At 40.7% G+C, this 25188-nt stretch overlaps 1 protein-coding gene across 5 annotated transcripts in view; it reads right to left on the minus strand.

Moving 5' to 3' along the window:
• Window positions 1-19446, minus strand: part of LOC127663388 (glutamate receptor 1-like) — a 117847-nt gene extending 98401 nt beyond the window's left edge. For 4 of the 5 annotated variants that reach the window (XR_007972982.1, XR_007972981.1, XM_052154951.1 and 1 more), the window contains exons 1-2: window positions 19213-19446; window positions 18917-19051 (exon numbers count right to left, since the gene is read on the minus strand). Coding sequence is in view for 2 of the 5 variants with exons in the window: in XM_052154951.1 (XP_052010911.1) it covers window positions 18917-19051; window positions 19213-19294 (217 nt within the window). In the remaining 3 variants the exon portion in view is untranslated. Of the gene's footprint in view, window positions 1-5840; window positions 5982-18916; window positions 19052-19212 lie in introns of those variants that run through there. The other variant, XM_052154952.1, reaches the window with a different exon arrangement.
• Between the last annotated feature and the right edge of the window lie 5742 nt (window positions 19447-25188).

Raw genomic sequence — 25188 nt, forward strand, 5'->3', positions numbered from 1 at the left:
TCCTTATTTAATTATCAATATAGTGTAAGTGGCATAAAATACATATGATAAAATTGTTTATTGAAAAAAAAAAGAAACTTTTATTCATATTGTATTTGATGTGCTGAATTGAAATGTTACATTTCAATTCATATTTATATATTCAGCATTCAGATAGAGCAATACCAGGTCTGTGATGACCTTACATGTCCGGGGCTGCACGCATGCCACAATGGGTGGATCAACGTGTGTCTGCTGAATAGGGCTGCAACTAAAGATTATTTTGATAATCAATTAATCTAATGATTATTAGAATAATTATTTGACCATTCATTGATTATTGCAACAATTAATCATAAGCTCTTAACCGATTATTCAGCTTGTGCCTGACTTAAAAAGTTGAATTAAACGTGCTTACTAATATTTTTTTTTTAAATAGCTCTAAATGGCATTCACTGAATTAAAGTGGAAAAATAATTTTTATCAATTGTTATCAAAATTGTCCAAAAATCCTTAAAACAAGATACATTTACTTGAGAAGCAACATATAAGATATTTAGACTTGCTTTAAGAGACTGTATCAATATAAGTGTATTTTTCACTTGGCTATACTTCTGCAAGTGCAGTAAAAACAAAGTATACTTATATTCAAGATCTATTCTCTAAAAGCAAGTCTAAATATCTTACATGCTGCTTCTCAGGTGAATGCATCTTTTTAATGGATTTTTAGATCTTTTGAAATATTAGTATTTTTAATATTATATTCAACATTCTCAGATAACCATTTTTTCTTCTGCAGTATAGCTGCTGAAGAAAATATATATTGTTTTAAAGAAGTTTTAGATATTTGTATTGGAAAAAAAGCCAAAACAAATCAAAAACATATTTTGTTGCAGTGTATAATGGGGCGAAGACTACCTCTCTCACCTTTCTGTTCACTTTAATCCATCTTTAACTCACCAAAAAAATCCTCTCTCATATTAATAAAGCTGCGTATTGCCATTTTTCGTCACGATAAGAAATGCACAGTGACATATATTATCATTCAGTAAGTTTTGATAAAGACAGCCATTTCAATATCCATCTCAAATACTCATTACCTTGTCTGATCTGACCAGGGAGCACATAGTAGTGTCATCGGGCCCTCTAATGACTGGAACACAGTGGCAGCCTGCAGTGGTTTGTGTTTGAGTCTGAGTGGAGGTGTAAAAAGCTATGCAGCCACCTTTGGCCCACCTGTGGCCCACCTGTGCTCTCCGGACCTGCTAAAGATCCTGGCAGCATCTAGCCTTCCTGGCATGATCTTGTAAGCAGATCTCCATGGGTCTGCCCAGCCCTACCCAACTGGTTTATTAAAGTGGGGATAACTGATGAACTTGTGGTAGTAAACATTTAGCTTGTTCATGACACTCGTAGATGGTGAGCTAGAGCATAAAGCTGTTATAATTAAAAGGCAGTGCAGGGGTTATTATATAAGACAGGGATTTCTTCTGATATTTCATAATTTCCATCCACACTCTACTGTTTCATTTGCCATATGTTAATATTTAATTAAAGGTATTGTTAACCTAAAAAAATTGAATCAATATGAAATTAAATTCTGTCATAATTTACTCACCCTCATTTGGTACAAAGCATCATTCAATCGTGCCAAACTGCATTGGTTCTCAAGTGTCTCATTACTAATTGTGATTTGCCAAGTTTGAATATGCAGAAGCATGAATGACACTTAAAGAGTTATGTTGTAAATATCATATCAACTTTGTATGGCTTCAAAAGACTGTCATATGGACTACTTTTTTGTGTCCTTTTAGGATCCCTGTTCACCATAAGTTTCCATTTTATTGAAAAGAGCAGCATGAACATTCTGCACACATTCCTTTTTTATTCCATGAATCAAAGAAAGAAAGAAAGTCTTGCAGGTTTGGAACCACACAAGGGTGATTATATGATGACGAAAAAAAAAGAGTTTAATTTCTGGGTTAACAATACCTTTACACAAGGAATATTTCACTTTCTCCTTCCAAAAGTACCAGTAGGATCATTGACTTATAACTATAATTAATTGGCATTATAACAGGGGAAATGCTTTGGAACTGAGATGTTGGGCTGGCTTTCTCTGTTTGTGCTCAGCCTAAATTACATAAATTCCACCTAATATGTGTGAGACCAGTCTATTCAAATAGATTGTATTTCTGAGAGATTTGTTGCCAGGCAGTGCAGTGGAGTAAACCTGCTTTAAACTGCAGTCTGACCGCAGTTTCAGGTAGGACTCCCTCATGAGAATTCCACGGACTAAATAGCCATTTCCTTTACAGTCTCTTTCACTCACTCATTCTCTTTCTCTCTCTTTGAACCTGTGGATTATTTGGAGCCCATGTGCTGTTTTTGGTGTATTTTAATGACTGATAACATGCTTGTGTATAGAGATTATTTGAACAACTACAGATTGCATTGGCATTTAAAGGACAGCAGAGCTAAACCTCTTCTATCCGCCTGCTCTGCTTTAATGAGGTGTTCTGCGCTGTCCTTTGGCCTCCAGTCCACTCCAGCCCCCAGACCCCATCCCCCCCAACCCACACCATATTCTCAGGCACACTCTACAATGCACACACAAGCTGCAAGTCTCATAGGTGTTCAAACAATCAGTGTTTGGGATAAAAAAGCAAATCAAATATCAGGTATGGCTCTTGAATTGCTTTATTCATACAGGAGCTAAAACGTTGATCGAGTCCTGAACATTTTAAAGAGACAGTTTAGCTGTAAAATGCAGCTGTCACTGTTGTTCATAACTTTGCTCAGAATTATACAGTATTTAGCGCTCTAAAACAGGACTGACAAATGTGTTGCTGTATGAACATATGACGATTCAAATACAAAAAAGACACACAAATTCAAAAAAGTGTAGCTACTGTAATATGCATTTCACACAAACCCCCTAAAAGCTAGTACACAGAAATAAATGCACACAACAAAAGTAATTACACACAGACAAGCTAAATAACACCTTGTTTCTTTTTTCTTTCACTTTCTATCTCACTAACATACACACAAACACAGGAAAAAACACACACAAGCCCGTCCATACTCACTGACGGCAGTTCCACGTCATTACCCTACACAGAGGAGTGCGTGGCTGTGGATGCTCAAGGGGACAAGTTGTAATAATCACTCCTTTATCCTGCTGTATCTGTGGACTGTTCCAGGTCAGCTATACATAATGTGTTATTTCCAAGAAATTCAACCTTTATAAATATGTGCATGGTACAACAACAGAAGCCAGGGGGAAGGCTTTTTTTTAGATGCAATATCACACAGGCAAAAGTGCAGATGTTCTGAATTACAGTAGTGCTAATATTCTGTACAACAGCACAATTACAAGTGTGACAATGCTTTTATACAATATTTTTATAAGCAAGAAGTTAATATTGAGTGACTTAAATGTTTTACACAATTTGGCCAGACAATATTGTTCATCTTTACACCACCAACTAAAATAGTTCCAAACTAAGCCAAAGGACAGCTGAAGCACAGCATTTGCTAATGACCTGTGATACTGCCATTTAATCACAATGGTGTATGGCTTACAAATGTTACAGTGTTTTTGAAAAGGAATAGACATTGCTTCCTCTTCAAGGCTGGAATTAAATCAATAATTTACTGAATTATCTGTAACTCTCCACATTTACATGACCCAGAAGTTTCACGTATTGGTCATTGCAATAGAATCATTTCTATTTGGTATTTACAAAACAGGATCCTAAAAAAATATTTTCATTGTGGATAACGGTCATGTTCTAAACCTGTCCCTGACAAGTCCTCTCAGGGCAGAAATTGCTTTAATTATTGCTGCAACAGGAGAACAAACCAATTTAGTGAAAGCCAGAGGCTACCTCAGAAGAATTTTCCTTTTTCTAGTACTCCAACTTAACAAATAGCCAGAGTACTGCATCACATTTTGTCCATCATGTCTACTGCAGAAAAAGTGAATAACATATTGACAGTTTAAGCTCCCACGTGATGTTTGTGTCATTTTTTTGAAACAGCTAAATTGTCCTGCCTGGTTGCTGACTTTAAAGGCCGAAACATACTTCATGCAAGTACACAAACACAGACGCGAGCGCTTGGCCAACGAGTGGTCCTGGTGTACATACATTACATGTGCTTTTGCGTTGCTCTGGCGGTTACAAACCTCAGACCTCAAGAGGGCAATGGATTTTTTAGGCGGGACCATGAAACACGTGCTGCATCCGAAACCGGTATTTTATAGCTCCATTTCCAAAACCCGGAAAATGTTGCATTCGGAGGCTGTGTACGGAGGCAGGATGAAAATAAGGTGCTTTTCAAACTGTTCGGAGACCAGTTCCTAAAGAGTTACATTCATTAAAAACTACTGTAAATTAAGCCATTAACTGATTAGGCAGCAAGTCTGCTGCCTACATTTTGGGATGCAGCCCGGATGTGGTAGATGAGTCGAGAGTTGAGGAGTGGGGAGAGACACAGAGAATTTATTTTTTTGTTTTGCATGGATTGGGGACAAAAAGTTGTATATATTTTTCGAAAAGATTCTACTCAAATTGCTGCAAGAGTCAGCCATGACAGTTGTTGATTGAAAGAAGAAAATCAGCTCTACAGCCCCTTGCGTCAACGCTGAGAACGCAACATGTACTTGTTTTGGGTCATGAATTGAGCACTGACATATTTCACAACGCAACAACATGTGAAATCGAGCTTGCATAGCAAGGTGCATCTGCGTTCACGTACCTGCGTCATGATAGTAAGTAAGCGACAAGTCATCCAGCAATGACCGAGTCAATTAGTGAGGTCAACTAGTTTATATCTAGGATAAGTTTTTGCAATTTTTCAGTGGTAATTAAATTATTAAAAACCCTCTCCAAAGCGTGCAGAAGGGTATCTTTGGCCATTGCATACCGTCTCACACTGTTTTTGGAGCGTGTCAAGATAAAAACAGTCCAACTTTTACAAACGTGTCAAGAATTCTGAATTCCAATCCTCTGCTTTCAAATGCAAGAAACTTTTGTAACTTGATGCTTATATGCCCTATGATTTTGTAAATGGTCCCTACCATGATACGGTTGCAAATGTTAAGAAATTTTCTTAATCAGCAATTGTTTGTTAATAAATAAAACAGAGTAATCATTAACAATAATAAACTTGTGTTGAATAGGTTGAAACTCAAAAAAGACAAGACACATATTTTTCTTCAATCAAAGCTTTATTTATACAAAGTTCGATTTTTGCTTGACCAACTGTTCTAAAGCAAACTTGAAAACCTCAACATTGCATCGGAGAAAAATTCCTTACTGTAGAAGGAAAGTGAAAGCATGAAACAGCCACTGAAGCATGTGAATGTATCCTACTGTTTAAATATATTTTAAATAAATACACTTAAATAATGTGAGAATTGATTATTGGCCCTTAATAGTATGAATTTCTGAATTCAAACCTGCGTGCTCTCCCAGCGAGAACTGATGTGATTGTGGATGATGCAGGGAGACCAGTTGATTAACAATGCTTGCTGTCATATTGTACTTTAAAACACAACATGGCTTATTCAGTAAATGTAATGTTCTATTGAGAAACGCAACATGATTAGCCAGGAGATGAAGATGAGCATCTGTTTTTTGATTCTTTTACAGTCATGACATGACATGCAGCACGCAAGCGGCAATGCGCCCTCAAGTGGTGAATGACTGTATAGTCTTTTCACTATCTGCTGGCAAGATTAGAGAACACATTTATTAACGACGAATGACCGATTATCATGAGTTTGATTGCTTTTAATTCTAATGATATACAGTGCTATGGGTAATTGATATTGAATGCCAGAAATAGCTCACAGTGCAGCAGAAGTGATCTGGTGTTGGGTGGTGGGAAGCCCCCAGGTGAAAAGAAAATGGTCAAGCCAAACGAGGGTTCACTCCTGCAGAATGAGTCACAGCTCACAACCTGAGCATAGAAGCACAAAGTTTATAATTTACTGAAGTAGAAGAGAGAATAGAAGCTTCCTCAATGGCCAATGTGGGCACAAATGCTGCTGGCTGACTCAGTTGTGTGCTCACACCAGCATATAACCATCCACAGCAATCCACACAAACTGGCAAACTCAAACCCATTCACTCATCTGCTTAATGTGATTTATATTAATAAGACATGTTCCTGGATCAACATCCTTGTGTAACTGAACAATAGCTCTATAAAACAATCATAGCCTTATCCCTAACTGTACCCATAAATTATGCATTGCATGAAGTGACCGGGAGAGAGATTGAATCTTTTCCCGGCTGATGCACACTCTGGCGGGGGGGACGCTCATCACTCGTGCACATTTGTTGCAGCTAGAAAATAACGTGATGGCTCGTGATGTAGTGAATCATAAAATATGGTCACGTTCACTGTGTGTATATTATCATGAAGAAAATCGGCGATACGCATCTCTGTTAAGATGAGAATGTTTTTTGTGAGTTAAAGTTGGATCGAACATGCGTGTTCCATAAATGCTGAACGGTTAAAAACATTTCAAATCTCTGCCAAAATGCACGTCTTGGTGAGGATTTTTATGTAAACACAGAGATTGATGTCTAAAGTAAACATAAACATCAGAGAAAAAAGTGGATTTGTATTGAAATGTCAAACTTATAAGCTAATAGACCTGCTGCTGTGTAGTGTGTCATTATAATAATCAAACAAACATAACAAGAAAACAAGAAAACACACTCTTGACTGGGTAACTTTAGTACATTTAAAAGGTATTCATGTATTATAATCATACAGTGAAGACCTGTAATAGTTATATGTTGCATTACATTCTGAATGTTTACTTGAATGCTTGATAGCCTACTGCTGTTAAAAACTTAAAGTTGTTTAAAAAAAGCACTGAACTTTCTTAAAGGATCTGAGTGAAAATCATTTGATCAGCACTGAATAAGAATTGTTTTGGGATTCCCATCCTATGCCTTGGCCATTTATCACAGGCTGGAGTTCCCCTGTACAGTATCATACCATACCATTAACATGGGTAATACCATCCATGATTATGTCACCATATGCACTAAGATCTTCAGGGATTTTAATTAAAAATCATCTATGGTGATGTCAGCCTAGACAGACGCATGTGTCCTCATTAAGACACGAATTTAGGCTCTTTGGGGCATACTCCTAATGAAGCTTAATTGGACTGCTTCCACAATTTAACATGCCACTAATAGATTGTATAAGGACATTGAAGTCTTTAGAACTAGATAACACTGTCGAGGCAAAAATTGTCTCATGTTGTAGATGGCTGTGTTTATGCTTCATTCTCTTATACTCAATCTTGTATTTGTCATTTCCACTTTAATAATCAAAGGATTCCCTTAGTGTTTTACCACCTTTCAGTTCTTTGTTGTAGATTTACAGAAACAGTGCTGTAATGCAGTTGTCATGTTTCTGAAGACGAGAGGACCGAGGGGAGCAGATGTGACACTCTCTTTTTCTCTCATTAATGTAAAGGCCTGTGCAAGATGAGGGAGTCTGTTCATCTCTCAGACTGAACAGGACAGCTCATGTCTTAGCCCTCGTTCAGCAGAAGAACATTCTTTGCTAGATCCATTCTCTCAACCCTCACACCAACAGCTGCAGCAGAACAGAAATCCAAACCCACCTTAAATAAATTCACCATACATGAACATCAAAATGAATCATCTCTCTAAATTAGTCACAGAATTATGGGCTATGTTTGCTTTAGGGCAATGTTTCTCAACCTTTTTGTCCACCACCAATAAGTCTGAAGTACCCCTTCATCGACCAAATTTGAAATGTGTTCCTTTTGACACATGTTATTCTGGATATAATTTAGCATCAAGAATAATTAAATGAAAGTGGCCATTATAAAAATAATTCACTTAAATATAGCCAAGTCTAGATATTTCATGCATTTAACTCATCATAAATTGGATATGGCCCCTTTAAGAGTTTTGCAACACCCGCTTTCTGGCACTCTCTTGTGTTAGAACGTGAGAACATGTATTGCGCAAGAGAGCTCCCAGTTTCGTTCATTGTTTGAGAATTCTTGGGAAGATATAACATTTTACACAAAATGCTTATAAATTGCATTTAGTAGGTGTTCAGAAAAGTTGTATGTTAAAACTGAGTGTTTGTTATGGATAATTTTTGAAGGATGCATATGGACTGCATGTTAATTTTGACCACGTTTGCTGCCCATGCAAGGACTGGTATGTAAATTTAGAATTAGCCATACCTTGTTTGGTGATATATAGCCAAGAGTGTTTTCTCTTATATATATATAGCAGGCTTCGTGGCAGCGGAACGCCATCTATGGCTTACGCTTATGGACATTCATGACAAAGACAAGGCCTTTCTATTGAACACCCCGTGTCACAATCTGGACTGTTCAGTGATGCAGTCCAGTTGTTGGAGGAAAAATTCTGCGTTGTGAAACAGCAGACTGCTGCGTTCCAGCAGATGCTTCCTCGAAGAGAAAACCAGCTGCAGCTCAAGTGCATTCACATTCGGTAACTGTGCAACGTCCCACCAGAGAGCCACGTATGGCACCGGACATGAGTTTTGCATAAAGGCATTTGGATGTTGGCCTGGCCCCTTTTAAACAGCCGGCAGGACAACAGAAGCGAGCCTGATGGACTTACAGTGAAACGAAAGGTTAGCCCCAGTCAGTGAATGAAACCAGACCGTACAAATGTATCTGTTTCATTCCTGTTTGCCCTTCGGACAGAATCACCGTTACACACCTCGAACACCTGACAGACAGAAAATGGTTCCGTTTCCCATTGCAGCTTGTGCTGGGAAGCCAACAACTGTCTCCATGAACCAAGGCCTTGAGACATGCATAACAGAATTCGATATTCATCAAGTACAAGTGTACACAAGACACGCAGTGAACATAAGTACCACACGCTGTCCCCCCATAACAAATGCTGGGGCCAATGTTCATACACTTTTCCCCATTCAAAATACGAGGGAAAAGGTTTATTCTGTCTGCATCCCTGCTGTAGATACAATTCAGGGCGCTCATCATTTATGCCTAAGTACAATAAAGGCAAAAACAGTATTGGAGGAGTGAAGGCTTCCCTCCGCTGTGCTGCTGGTTCTGGGGCAGTCGCCAAAAGTAAGTCAAGTGCACCATCTAGTGGTTAAAGATCACACTGCAGACAAGAGCCATGCATTAATTCCTCAATCGGCCCGTCTGTTGGCTTGGCAGCAGCTGAAGGGCATTTCGAACTGGTGTACTTTGAACTTTGATAATGCATGGTTATGTAATGTTCGGGACTCCCCGTTTTTAATTCTGGAAATTCACTCTTAGAAAAGGAGGCAATAGAGCAGATTCTCCCTTCTCAGAGAGAATTCAGGTTTTACAGCCGTTAAGTACAGGCGGGGAACTGGTTTGTGACAGTAGATTTGAAGGATGCTTATTTCCATATTCAAGTTGCGCCAAAGCACAGACGCCTTCTCAGATTCGCTTTCAGGGGCAAAGCATATCAATTTTGCATCCTTCCTTTAGGACCTGCTCTAGCACCACGTACTTTCACAAAGTACATGAATGCAGCTTTGACGCCCTTGAGGCTTCAAGGCATCAATATTTTGAATTATTTTGACAATTGGTTGGTGTAAGCCCACTCTGAGACTTTGGCCATTTGAGCAATCTAGTGCTGAGTGTTAACCTAGACATGATTGTTCTATTGGGGTGGTGCAGGATTCGTGGGCGATGCAGGCGCGTCTGTCTCCAGTTCGCATTCTGTCATTTGAAAAGTGTCTAGCGATGTTCAGAGTAGGAAGCTTTATGCCTGCCAGAACATTTCACAGACTTTTGGGGCTCATGATCGAAGCTTCTGCTGTCATTCCCCTGGGCATGTTGCATGTGCAACATTTTCAATGCTGAATCAACTCCTTCTCTTTAAAGTGACGAATGGGTGCTACCGAACTCTGTTACCAAGGAAACGGACCCACCTTCTGATGTCGGGTGCTCCGTTGGGACAGGTGTGTCACCGCAATATTATAATAACTGACGTATCCTCCACTGGTTGGGGTGTTGTATACGAGGGTTGTCCAGCCTATGGGTTTGGACAGGCCAGCGGCAATATTAACACCTAAATTGTCTGGAGATGTTCATGGTGCTGCTGGCATTAATATTTTTCTCCCAGAGATTCAGAACAGACATGTCCTCATCTGGTCGGACAACTGGATGGTGGTGTCCTACATCAATCGGCAGGAAGGAGTGCGTTCTCATGCCATGCTGACGCTGGCACGTCATATTGTTCTTTGGCACAGGACAATGTGATGTCTCATTCTCAGATTATGGAACAAATCTGAAGAAGATCCGGCAGAGCGGAAGTGGACCTCTTCACTTCGATCGAGACACTGCACTGTTGCCTCTGGTCTTCCTTATGCCCCTTCACCGCTGAGCATCGATGTGTTAGCGCATCAGTGGCAGACAGCGTATCTTTATCAGATCAGTCTGCTGCACGCAGTTCTACAGAGAGTTCAGGAGGATTGTTTGCGGCTTTTGTTAGTGGCACCATTTTGGCCATCTCATGTATGGTTTTCGACTCTGGTCTCTCTCCTGGAGAAAGTGCCTAGGGAGATTTCAGTCAGAACAGACATGTTATCTCAGGCTCAGTGAAGCATTTGGCATCCCTGGCCGGACTTGTGGAAGTTATGGGTATGGACCCTCAAAGGGGCACTCGAATGATGGTTATCTCCCACTGTGGTTGATAACATTCTAAATGCTAGAGCTCCAGCAACTAGGAGGCTTTATACGTTCAAGTGCTGTATTTTTGCTTCTTGGTGTACAGAGCAAGGTGAAAATTCAGTTCACTGTCCTGTCAGTACAGTGCTGGAATTTTTGCAGGAGCGTTTCGGGGCTAGGGCTAAGGCTAAGGCTATGTTGCTGCTATAGCATCTGAGCATGCACTTATCAATGGAGTCTCTGTCTGCAGACATTCTCTTGTCTCTCATTTTATGCATGGGGTACGCAGGCTTTTCATCCCATCCGTGTTACTTTATGGGATTTTCTGTTGTTTTAGAGGTGATCTCGGGTGCTCCGTTTAGGGAACAAGGTTTTCTTTACCAACACACTCTCATGATGAAATGTTACTGGGGGGGTTGTTTTGCCTGGTAACATATTCATCATGAGACTGCATTGTTATTTACTGAAAAAATATTTGAAAATCACAAGATCAATCATGATTAATTATCTATTAAAAACCTAATTTTGTTATATGTTTAAAAAAAAATTCAAGTACCCCTGGTTGGGAATCACTAGTTTAGGGAACCTCTTCCAGATTTTTCTGTGCTACTGATGTTATTATCATGGTGTGGATGCCCTCAATAAAACCTGCTGCTTTGGAAACAGTTTAACAGTTGCTGCAGCAATGACTGAGGGTGATACCTTCCCCCTCATTCTCCTGTTACACAATAATACAACACCCCAGAGCCAAGTCACCCCACACACCAAATCACAAACAATCCTGGAAAGAACACTTTCTAACAATATCATGCTGCCTGTATGCATTTCTCAGTGACTAGAAGACATGCAGAAAGACTCGGTGCAGAGGGTTATTATTTTCTTCTCAGTGAGAAGCTCTGAATGACATTTCAGGCCCATGACAGAAAGACAATAAAGCAGACGTGACGTATTAGTTTGTAATTACAATGGAGAAGTTTCTGAGACCACCAAATTAGAATCCTTCGGTTTCAGGGGTCAAACCCAAAAGACAATGATACAATGAACAGTATTTAAGTTTAGGACTTACATGGACAGGATCAGTTGATGCACCACAACCTTTATGTGTAAAAGAGGATTTGTCAAATTAAATGTAAAGGCCACTGAAGCTTCATATCACATTGCACAGCGTATTGCCAAGGCACATAACATTGGAGAGACAACGATTCTACCGGCAGCCAAAGATATGTGTTCCTTGATGGTAGGAGAGGTAGTGACTTCTAAGCTTGATTCTATTCCACTCTCTGGCATCACAATGGGTCGGTACATCTCTGACATGGCACAGGATGTGAAGGAGCAAGTGTTAGACAGCATCAGGAACAGCCCACTGTTTTCAATCCAGATCTAGAGGTCCACTGATGTGGCCACCAGTTAACATATGTCAACATATGTGAGGTACATGAATAACATGGACATTCTAGAAGAGTTTCTATTCAGTAGTCCTAATGTAGGGAATACCTGGACACACACACACTCCTCTCTGTTACAGATCTTCTGAGTGGTTTGACTGAGATGGACCGCTATTGGAATTTCAAATTATGTTTTGTTTTTTATTCTTGTTTTTGTTCCATTTTTCCTCCACCATTGTAAACATTTTATAATATAAAAAGTATAATAAAAAAGTTGTAAATTAATTGTCATAATTCAGTTAATAACTTCTGTACATTTCAATAAATAATAAAAATGATTGAATAATGTCAAACATATATACTGTATATTCACGTCAGCTTAATATAATGTTATCAGAGGCCAGACAACTACTACTGCAGGTACTTAAAGTACTAACGACAACAGCAGCAATTAAATCAAACATACTGTAGCTTTGGGAAATCAATAGACTTGTTGTTTCCATATGATCCTATATTTTAGATAATGAACAGACAGTCCAATTGATTCATATAGTACAATAATCCAGTTTGTTGGGGATTTCCCGCTTGAGCTGTGTGAACAGAAAGGGCTTAACTTGGAAAGATGAACTGCATTACAAATGACATATGTAATATTACAACAGCACAGACAATGAGTCAAGTCAAGTCAAGTGGTTTTTATTGTCGTTTCAACCATATACAGTTAGTACAGTACACAGCAAAACGAGACAACGTTCCTCCAGGACCATGGTGCTACATAAAAACAACAAAGGACCAACATAGGACCACATGAGACTACACAACGAAATAAAATACCTAAATAAACTACCTATATATACCTATATAAAGTGCATGTGCAAACATGTGCAAAAAGTACAGGACAGTACAACAAATTACTGACAATGAACAGGACAATAGACAGTGCAGCGCCGACCAGTACTCAGTAGTGCAAAAAGATGACAGTTTCTAAAATGTAAACATAACATACTATGAGATAATGTTCTATGCACATAGCAGTTATTGAGGTAGCAGACAGTTATAAAGTGACAGTAATTAAAGTGCAACTCAGGACACGTGTGATTCAAACCAGTCTCTGAGTATTGAGGAGTCTGATGGCTTGGGGAAGAAGCTGTTACACAGTCTGGCCGTGAGGGCCCGAATGCTTCGGTACCTCTTGCCAGACGGGAGGAGGGTAAAGAGTTTGTGTGAGGGGTGTGTGGGGTCGTCCACAATGCTGGTTGCTTTATGGATACAGTGTTTTTTGTAAATGTCTTTGATGGAGGGAAGAGAGACCCCAGTGATCTTCTCAGCTGTCCTCACTATCCTCTGCAGGGCTTTGCGGTCCGAAGCGGTGCAAGTCCCAAACCAGGCAGTGATGCAGCTGCTCAGGATGCTCTCAATAGTCCCTCTATAGAATGTAGTGAGGATGGGGGTTGGGAGATGTGCTTTCCTCAGCCTTCGAAGAAAGTAGAGACGCTGCTGGGCTTTCTTGGTGATAGAGCTGGTGTTGAGGGACCAGGTGAGGTTCTCCGCCAGGTGAACACCAAGGAATTTGGTGCTCTTGACGATCTCCACAGAGGAGCCGTCGATGTTCAGCGGAGTGTGTTCACCTTGTGCTCTCCTAAAGTCAACAACCATCTCTTTTGTTTTGTCGACATTCAGGGACAGGTTGTTGGCTCTACACCAGTTCGGTCAGCCGCTACACCTCCTCTCTGTATGCTGACTCGTTGTTCTTGCTGATGAGACCCACCACGGTCGTGTCATCGGCGAACTTGATGATGTGATTCGAGCTGTGCATTGCTGCACAGTCGTGAGTCAGCAGAGTGAACAGCAGTGGACTGAGCACACAGCCCTGGGGAACCCAGTGCTCAGTGTGGTGGTGGTGGAGATGCTGTTCCCGATCCGGACTGACTGAGGTCTCCCAGTCAGGAAGTCCAGGATCCAGTTGCAGAGGGAGGTGTCCAGGCCCAGCAGGTTCAGCTTTCCAATCAGGTGCTGGGGAATGATTGTGTTGAATGCTGAGCTGAAATCTATGAACAGCATTCGAACGTACTGAGTCCTTATTGTCTAGGTGGGTGAGGGCCAGATGGAGGGTTGTGGTGATGGCATCGTCCGTTGAGCGGTTTGAACGATCACGCAAACTGCAGTGGATCTAGTGAGGGGGCAGCTGGGTCTTAATCTGCCTCATGACGAGCCTCTCGAAGCACTTCATGATGATGGGTGTAAGTCGCGACGGGACGGTAGTCGTTGAGGCAGGACACTGAAGACTTCTTTGGCATGGGGATGATGGTGGTGGCCTTGAAGCACGTTGGAACAATGGCGCTGCTCAGAGAGATGTTGAAGATGTCGGTAAGAACATCTGCTAGCTGGTCTGCACATCCTCTGAGCACTCTGCCAGGAATGTTGTCTGGTCCAGCAGCCTTCCGTGGGTTGACTCTACGTAGAGTTTTCCTCACATCTGCCGTGGTAAGACAGAGCACCTGGTCGTTGGGAGGAGGGGTGGACTTCCTCGCCATCACGTCGTTCTGCACTTCAAACCGAGCGTAGAAGTCGTTCAGCGCATCTGGAAGGGAGGCATCTTTGTCACAGGCAACTGATGTTGTCCTGTAGTTGGTGATGGCCTGGATGCCCTGCCACATGCGCCGCGTGTCACCGCTGTCCTGGAAGTGACTGTGGATTCTCTGGGCGTGGGCGCTTTGCCTCTCTGATTGCCCGTGACAGTTTGGCCCTAGCTGTTCTTAGGGCTGCCTTATCGCCTGCTCTGAAGTCGGAGTCTCGGGACCTCAGCAGCGTGCGCACCTCCGCAGTCATCCACGGCTTCTGGTTGGAGCGTGTGGTGATGGTCTTGAGAAAGTGACATCATCAATGCACTTGCTGATGTAGCTGGTCACTGATGCTGTGTATTCCTCCAAGTTGGTAGAATCGCCATATGTTGCAGCCTCCTGAACATGTGCCAGTCAGTACACTCAAAACAGTCCTGAAGAGCAGACATGGCTCCTGCTGGCCAGGTTTTCACCTGCTTCTGAAGCGGTTTTGTGCGTCTGACGAGCGGTCTGTATGCTGGAATTAACATAACAGAGATGTGGTCTGAGTAGCCGAGGTGGGGCGGGGCTCCGCCCGTGCAGCGCCTGGGATGTTTGTGTAAACAAGATCAAGCCGTTAGCCCCTCTCGTTGCAAAGTCCACATACTGATGGAATTTAGGGAGCACTGTCTTGAGATTTGCATGGTTGAAATCTCCGGCGACAATAAACAGTCCGTCGGGGTGAGCGTTCTGCAGTTCAGCTCATAGCCCCATACAGTTCACAGAGCGCTTCCTTAGCGTTAGCGCTGGGGAATGTAAACTCGGTTATGCAAACAGTGGTGAATTCCGTGGTAGATAAAAAGGTCTGCATCTAACAGTCACAAGCTCCAACAGCAATGAACAGTAACTAGAGACTAGCATAGAGTTCTTGCACCATTCCGTGTTGATGTAAACACACAAGCCACCACCGCGAGTCTTACCGCAGAGAGCTGTATTTCTGTCGGCACGAAACGAGGTGAGCCCGTCTAGCTGAATGGCGGCATCCGAACTCTGTCGCTGAGCCACGCCTCCGTGAAAACAAAGACGCAGCAGTCTCTAAACTCACGCTGCGTAGCCTGCTGGAGTCGGATATAGTCCAGTTTATTGTCCTGGGAGCAAACATATGAGAGCAGGATAGACGAGAGAGCCGGCCGGCTAGGGTTTGTTTTAGCCTAGCATGGACCCCGCCCTCTTTCCGCGCTTCGCTTTCGCGACACCGCTACGACGTCCTCTCCCCCGGCCACCGGCATCAGGCGACGCCGAGGGCTGGAGGCCTGGTCTCCACAGCAAGCCGAGTACGCGTAGCGCCTCCTGCAGGTCATCATGCAGCTTGGTTTTTGCATGAGTCTTATATTTCAGTAGTGTCTGGCGATGGTAGACACGTACACCGGTTGTCCATGTGTTCCAAAAGTCGGGCTTTTTTAACAAAAATAGTACCATTGTGGATCCGGAGTGGCCGCTGCGTGCTACCGCTCCGCCATCTTGGATCCTTGAATTCAATGAAGCAAATAAACAGCTGAACTAAATGATCTGCTAACTTAGAATGCGTAATGCTACCCGCAATGCAAAATCCTATACGGAAATTAAAAAAAAGTTAAAATTTCATTTTTTTTTATTTAAAAGTCTTTAAAGCATGACAAATTAAAAACTTTACAGTATATTCATTTAATGCTATTTTTCAGAAGCTCAGATTTTCAAAACAAGGGTATATTTTGATGTATCTTTTATATGCTTGATGTTAAGGTCCTAATTGTACATGTTTAAATTAATACATGTTTATAGTTTTTTCTAAATGTTTGATTTTTTTTATTACAGTTAGGTCTGTTACAGTTTGACATGTGTTTTTGTCATTTTGCCCATTATCATCAACTAAAATATGTTATTTTTGTTGACTAAAATTATATGCCATTTAAAATTTACTAAAATTAAAGAAATCGACATGATGAAATATTGATTAAAATTAAAGGCCAGTTTCATCAAAAGACTAAAACTATGACTAAAACAGAAAACGGTGTAGGTCTGCGTCACCATTCACTTTCATTGTATGGAAAAAAGTTGCAATGAAATTAAATGGTTCTGTGGCTAACATTTTGCCTTACTTCTCCTTACTGTATGTGTTCTACGGGAAAAAACAACAACATGGAGGTGAGTAAACGATGACTGAATTTTCATTTTTGGGTGAACTATCCCTTTAAGTGTGCTCCCATTTTTTATGCTTTCCAATTATCGAAAAAAAATTGTTTTCCTACTGTGGGTGCCACATAACTTCCTATTTAATTAGCCTTTGCCAGAACATCCCTTGCCTTTCTCTGTGTACTCAACTCCCTCTGGTATATCCCAGCAGGTGCCGATGAGGATGGTTTGCTCTAAGGATTATGCCCACACAGAGGGGGACCAGCTGAGGGTAACTTTCTTTAGGCACCTCCGGACACACATTCAGTTCTTGGCACAAGAGGCTATTCGGCATTAAACAGAGTCAGGGACTTCACAGCACTCCTCTCACAGGTCACTGGGCAAGAGCTGCCCATTCACCACATTACAAATCAGGATAGAAGAGCAGTGCAATACAAGAGACCTTCGATTATCCAGGAGGAAGAGCTGCAATATGACTGAGCTTTGTAATGGGTCAGTGAATAAGACATTTATTATCTTGAGAAAAAAACAAGAGTGAGAAAAATCACAAGACAATCATAGACTAATGAGCATGTTTCATTTTGCAGCTGAGAGAACACTGTGAGATTCATAGAGGAGTTGTTAGCATACTACTGAGATACTGTCTATTCTCTCAACAGAAAATCTCACAGAAAATCTCCAGCTCTGACATTCTCAGGGATGTAATTTCATGATACTGTTGAGGGACCTCCACATTAATGTTTGGCCTGCATCATAATTTTCATTATTAAAGTCATTGTGCAATTGATTTCATTACATTAGATTAGTTTGCCTCAGAGCTGGAGAGTAGGTATATGGTACTGATGGATGATCTGTCTGCCCTGACACACCACTAAATGGTTTAAAGGAGGATGAGGTGGGAGGGTCTTTGCAAAGCTCAAATTCACATCAAGGGAAGACATATTGGTGGGGTAAAAAGAATGTTTAAAGATTTAAAGTGCATTTATTTGATTTGTTCTCAGTAGTATTAAGGAACAAATCATATTTAAAACATGCTACAGAGCTGAATGCTGAATCCTTCTCTCATTGATTTTCATTCTCAAGTGTCTGGTTTGCATCATATTTTGACATAATCTTTGATGCTTTCATGATTGCCCAGTCTATGTGAAAAGAAACTTAGTTAGAAAAAGAGTTATAGAGAGAAGAGGGAGAAATGTCACTTTCAAACCAAAAACACAATCCCCTATTCTATATCCTCACAATACTCCTGTTGTTTTAGACCTGTGTAGGCAACCTGCTTAGTCTATAGATAAATGGCCTGATGGTAATTAAATGATCGATTAATTGCTATTCCATAGTACTTTGAGTCCGTGGTCTTTATGATGGAATCATGCTTGCTGCGCATGGCGCTTTGGGATTCTAACCTGCGCGCTCAAGTGATTTGAGCTTTGATAATCAAAACACAAATGTCTTCTAGTTACAATATAATATCCTAAACGTGACCGACAGGCTCGAAAACAATGTACCGCAAAATTCGATATTAATTAATAGTGATTATCACTATGCACGATATGGAATGGAATGGTTTCATTAGCGCTTAATCGCGCGCATCATTTGACACATAATTGAGCGTAAATGTATGCGTAGCTGAAACAAACAGAACACAAAATGACATACATTGTCTGTTCCTGTTGTAACTTGATAATTGGGAGAATTCCCTTGCACCAACGACATTCAAGAATAATGCACTCGTCACACGCATCCAGTCCTTGTCACTTGTGAGGAAGAGAATGGTTTATATGGTAAAACTGACCTGGCTTCTGATTCACTTGTTTACTATGACCTTCGGTTAACCACTTTAGGCTTTATTACAATACATTAACGTATATCCAATTTGACGTTTGCTGTAGGCTATTGCATTTTAATGCAAACTCGAAATTTCACATTACAATCGACAAAATCTTTTTTTTTTTTTTACTTCCGAGGCATGCGCAACAACAAGACAGAAACTTTCACAATCGCACTTATACATTTCGTTACATTTCTACCTTATAAGTAGATAGACTAGCGATCACGAGCAGCTGCAGTGCATTGATATTGACAAAAAATTTCAACACTGTAAAATGGGTTGTACTCACAAGCATATGTCATGGAGAAGCTATTCCCCATTTTGACCATATCCACTTGAGGTACTAATTTGGGGATATCCTGGTGATGCGAGAGCGCGAACCGAAACACCTCATATTCGTGCGATTCGGCTGGGAATAAGCCTCCTGTGGGAAAAGGCAAATCCCACATTACATTAAACAACCCATTGAGTTTACTGGCAAAACTGGCAAAAATCACCAAGTCAATAATTATTAGTATAAATTTGAGTATTTCTCCGTTCCCCCATAACGCAGATATCTTCCTTTACTTTTTGTCATTCACTCACCTATGTTGATATTACTTGGGAAACTAGAACCGAAGCACAATCCCAGAAAACTGGTGCAGAGCAGTGTGAAGCTTCGCTGCATATTTCCTTTTGCATTAGCGAAGAAAAACAAAGCCAAATCCCAAGCATGGGTATACGCGTGGTTTAAAATATCTCTCTCTTCTGCTGGATGCTCTCACACTATCAGCAGCATGGATTACAGGTGCACCTCCTGACGCGTGCTGCTGTTCTCGCTCGCGCGGTGTACTTGTGTGTTGTGCATGGAGCCGTTAATTCTGCACGAGCGAGACTTCCTCTGGGAGCCGCTGGCGCGCGAAAGAGAGCGAGAGACTCCGTTACAACGCTTCACCACTCCAGCACAACACTAGTTGTTTGAGTTGACTTTCCTCTCAGTTTCACAATTAATACATTACTTTAGATATGACCATATAGCGGTGTTTTCTCGTGCTCTGATAGCAATGTGCAGATTGTTACGCGCAAAGATTCTATTTAGAGTCGATGACGATAAACTTTACAGAACCAAAACCGAGAGGGAGGTCTGTGTATCATGATCTTACATCGCCATGATAGATGTCGGAAAAAGGCTGCATAAAAAGTGCCTGCCTTAAACAATGCGGCAATGAAACAATATGACAAATAGGTTACTGTCTGCAACGTCCGGTTAATGTGAAAAAAATGTATTCACTTCTGAGGACAGGATGAAAAAATAATAATTGAACCTTAATCACCATTTGCCAAATTATGATAGTATTGCCTTTCACTGGAATACTGCATTGGAATAGCTAAACAGATAGCTTGCTGTTTAAGGTATAGGCTATATCAAGGCTGAAATGCATTATTTTTATGAAAAGATTTTTAGGATAAAATCAAAGATGTTCAAACATAAAAAACAAGTAATTAATGCACTATGCAGGCCCACTTTGATGGAAACACCTTCCTAGGTTTACACAAAAATTGTGATAGCTTGTCACTTGTACAATTTGATGACTAAACCAGACTCAGGCACTAAAACCATCATTTATGATGTTGCTGGGCAATCTCTACCACTTAGATCTTCACAGCCAGCTTCACAGCCACTTTGAGCTAGAGAAAGCAGTGACGAGATTAGAGTTTGGGCTGATTCAGAACAACAGTGGGTTATTTATAATCCACTGCACTTTCAGTGTGATAGAGATTACCTGCTGGCAAACACTGCAGGAAACAGCATGCCAGTCACTGTCACAGCATCACTATAATAGTCCTCAAACATGAGCACTTCAAGATGCTCATACTCTGTATGGATCTAAGCATTATAAATTGTGCTTCTAGATTAAGTTATAAAATGTCTGATGCTGCAGAAAAATGACAGTAAGAAGGAACACTGCCATATGTATTATGTGATTACATTATACTAAATAGTCTATTGCTACATCTGTCTTATTTGTGACACAATAATGACTTGGTGCACAGTGTTTTTGCTTATCAAAGGTGAGCTGCAGCTAACAAAAACCTAACATATTTTTTTTGCAGGAATCATACAGTATATCTGTGTCAGGCACTCAACGACATGGCTCAATGCACCTTTCATTGTCAGGCTTAAATGCTATCCACAATACACTGTAAATTCTTTGTGAAGTTCCCTACTTGTTTATGAAAAGTGGTAAATCCTGCTTTTGTCACAATAAAGATTACGGATAAGATCATTTCTTAGACTGCAATTCCTCTCCTTAGGATGATGGAAAAATTGCTTTTTCTCTTTAATATTGTCTCATGCAAACAGAAGACCTGATTACCGTCACTGACAATAAAACTTAGGTGATTAAATGGGTACAGGGTGAGAAACAACACTGTTCTTTTCCAGTCTTCAATCTAACACGTACAGTGCTCAGACGATAAAAAATAGATATCTGTGGCACTTTTGATAATGGAGAAATCTTGTGACACTTTCAACAGCACAGCAGAAAATTAAAGGGAATGCTTGAGAACTTAACATCACCTGCCAAGTATGAAAGTGAAGGTATCACTTATTATGAACTGATTTGAAGAGGAAAGCACACATATAAATGAGCTGAGTTGAAACATATGGGAAACAGTCAGCCACATCAGCTTCTTACCATGAAGCTATGTGACTCTTTTGAAAGTAAGAAGGTGAGGGGGCCTTTCTCATTAACCCTGTATCATATTCAACCCCAAAGAACTCTATTAGACATCAAGGTACAAGGAGCAAGTAGTAAGAGGCTTGGTAAATGAGTTAAACATATTACACAATATGTTTTGATTATTGTGCACACTGCTTGTTCTCATATATATATATATATATATATATATATATATATATATATATATATATATATATATATATATATATATTCTTTTATTTATTTATTTATTTACTTACAAGGGGAATGCACATTAATGAACATGACTGTAAATGTACCAGAATTAGCCAAATGTCTATTTTTCATCTGTAGACCCTTGACAGAAGGTTAAAAAGTCACCATAAAAACAAAGCATCTTATATTAATACAATAACAATAAAAAACACAAATTACATTATCAACTCTCTATAAAAGATGCACTGTACACTCTTGTCAAGTGCACAAGAGTGTGTATCAAGCCATTTGCATGACAGTGTCTGCTGTCAGAGAACTCAAATGGTAGTATACAGTGTTGTGAAAAAGTATTTGCCCCTTCCTGTTTCCTTCTATTTTTCTGTATTTTACATACTAAATCGTTTTGTATCTTCAAACGAAATATAAATTAAATCAAAGGCAACCTGAGTAAATACAAAACACAGCTTTCAAATATATGTTTTTCATTGAAGCAAAAAAGTTATCCATATCATCCATTTTAAAAACTAACTTCCCCCTTAAACTTGAGAGCTGGTTGTGTCACCTTTATCAGCAACAACTGCAACCAAACGTTTCTGATAACTGGAGCTCAGTCTTTCACAGTGCTGTGGTGGAATTTTGTCCCACTCTTCTTTGCAGAACTGCTTTAGTTCAGCCACATTGGAGGGTTTTCGAGCATGAACTGTCCATTTAAGGTCCTACCACAGCATCTCAATCGGGTTCAAGTCAGGTCTTTGACTAGACCACTCCCAAACTTTATTTTATCATCTTTTGATCATTCAGAGGTGAACTTACTCCTATTTTGGATCATTGTCTTGCTGCATAATCCAGCTTCAACTCACAGACTGATGACTGGGCGTTCTTTCTGGTAGAGAGCAGAATTCATGATTCATTCAATTAAAACAAGTCACCCTGGCCCAGAAGAAGCAAAGCATCCCAACACCATCACAATACCACCACCATGCTTGACTGTAGGTATGATGTTCTTTTTGTGGAATTCTGTGTTTGATTTACACCAGATGTAACGGGACTCCTGATTTCCAAACAGTTAAACTTTCAACTCACCAGTCCACAGAATATTCTTCCAAAAGATCAGGAACATCAACTGTGTTTTGACAAATTCAAATGAGCCTTAATGTTCTTCTGGGTTAGCAGTGTTTTTTTGCCTTGCCACACTTCCATGGATGCCATTTTTGATTGGGGTGTCTTTCTGATAGTGGAGTCATGAAGAGTGACCTTTATTGATGTGAGAGAGGCCTGCAGTTCCTTGGATGTTGACCTTGGCTTTTTTGTGGCTTCCTGGATGAGTTGTTGCTGTGCTCTTGGAGGAATTTTGGAAGGCCTATTCTGTGAAGGCTCACTACTGTTCCAAATCTTCTCCATTTGGAGATAATGGCTCTTCTTTGGAGTCCCAGAACCTTTGAAATAGCTGTGTAACCCTTCCCAGACAGATGTTTTTCAATCACCTTTTTCCTCATTTCTGGAATTTCTTTCGACCATGGCATTGTGTGCTACTGGGTGAGACCTTTTAGCCAAATTCATGCTGCTGAAAAAGTTCTGTTTATGTGTTGATTTGATTGAATAAAGCTGGCAGTAATGAGGCCTGGGTGTGTCTAGTCCAGCTGAACCCATAAATATCATAGATAACAGGGCAAATACTTTTTCCACACAGCCCCAGTTGGTATTGGATAACTTTTTTGCTTCAATAAATACAATTATCATTTAACATTTATTTACATTTATGCATTTGGCAGACGCTTTTATCCAAAGCGACTGACAGTGCAATTATTACAGGGACAATCCCCCCAGAGCAACCTGGAGTTAAGTGCCTTGCTCAAGGACACAATGGTGGTGGGTGTGGGGCTCGAACCAGCGTCCTTCTGATTAACAGATAGCAGATTACCAGTTGTGCTTAGACCACTACACCACCACCACTCCTTTTAAAAAGTGTATATTGTGTTTACTTAGATTGCCTTTGTTTTGTGTTAGATTTTGTTTGAATTTTTGAAACTAGTTAGTATGAGATATACACAAAAACAGAAGAAATCAGGATGGGGCAAATACTTTTTGACAGAACTGTTTATGGTTCTTTCATGCACATTAGACAGGATACTAATTCTTAGAATCATCTTTAATTTCCATATTTTTCCTCCACTCTATAATATTGCATTCGGTTTCAAGAGAAGACGTGAAGATTTACATGAGTTGAATAAGAGCTATGCCCATTCCATTAATCACATAATAACTCCCAGCTGGCCAGATAAAATGACTTTATTTGCAGCTCAGTTAAATTAGCTGTGGTTCATACATGAGTGCATACAGTACATATATATTGTGTAATGTGTATATCATGTGATCTATTTGTTCCAATATTTTAAACTTTATATTCTAAAGCCATGTCCACAGTAATTGAGTGCAAACTAAACTTCTGTTTCCTAATGTCATTGATTTCAAAGTATGCAGTACTTCAGAGCATTTTCGAAAGTCACCATTTACACTGCAGGAAAATTCTATAACTTATTATATTGTGGATGAGATGCTTAAACATAGTAATATTAATGTGTTTTCAACCGAAAACAGATTAGTGTGGAGGTGGCCTCTGACAAAATTTCAATATCATAAATGCAGCTGAAAGGCCAAAATGTTTTGAGATTGTTATGAATACCCTGTCTTGTTCCACCGTTGCCCTTTTGTTTACCATTTTTGTCACTTTTGTACTCCTTAGTTTTCACTTTTGGCCCTTTTGTAACTTCATAGTCTCTCTGTTAGCTTTCGTGTTCACGTTCATTGTTTGCACCTGCCCTCGTTAATTTGCCATTTTGCTTCTGTTTATCACCTTGTTATCTTGTTTGAGTTCTGTTTGTTCATTGGCCCCTTTTTCCTATGTTCATGTATTTATACCCTGGTTTTTGGTTCAGTCCTTGTCTATCGTTGTTTGTAGTTAGCCTGGTATGTGTTCCCTGCCCAAGTTCTCTGTTTGTCTTCATCGTGTCTAGTTTTCAGTTTTATGTTTCAATTCCCCATTGAGGGTTGTTCCTTTGTTTTTACCTGTTTATTTATTTAATAAAGTCAAAACTGCATTTGGATCCGCATCTCCTCATCTGCCTCGTTGCTCAAGCGTTACAGAACAATAGACCAAACCATGGATCCAGCGGTTTTACGCGCCAGATACCACCTGCTCTGCCTGAGGCAAGGGGACCGTCCGATTGAGGCCCACGTCCGCGACTTCCTAGAACTTGCGGCTGTTGCGGACTTCCCGGACACCTCCCTTGTGGTCTTCTTCAGGGACAACCTGAGTGGCTGGCTGAAGGAGCGGCTGCCGCCGGCATCACGCGGCTGGACTCTCCGCGACTTCCTGGAGGTGACCCTACTGTTGTGCGGCTCCCCGTTCACTGTGGGCCATGCTGGGAAGGACCCTACCTCCCCACCTACTGTGGAGACTCTTCAGCCGTCCCAGGCTCTCCCTGTTACGCCTGCCCTGGTCTGCGAGCCAGAGCCCACGCCTGCCCCGGTCTGCGAGCCAGCGCCCACGCCTGTCACGGTGAGCGAGCCAGCGCCCACGCATGTCACCGTGAGCAAGCCAGCGCCCACGCATGTCACGGTGAGCGAGCCTGTGCCTGCGGTCTCTACCGTCAGCGAGCCGGAG

This window comes from Xyrauchen texanus, chromosome 23 (assembly GCF_025860055.1).
Source record: "Xyrauchen texanus isolate HMW12.3.18 chromosome 23, RBS_HiC_50CHRs, whole genome shotgun sequence".
Taxonomy (NCBI): domain Eukaryota; kingdom Metazoa; phylum Chordata; class Actinopteri; order Cypriniformes; family Catostomidae; genus Xyrauchen; species Xyrauchen texanus.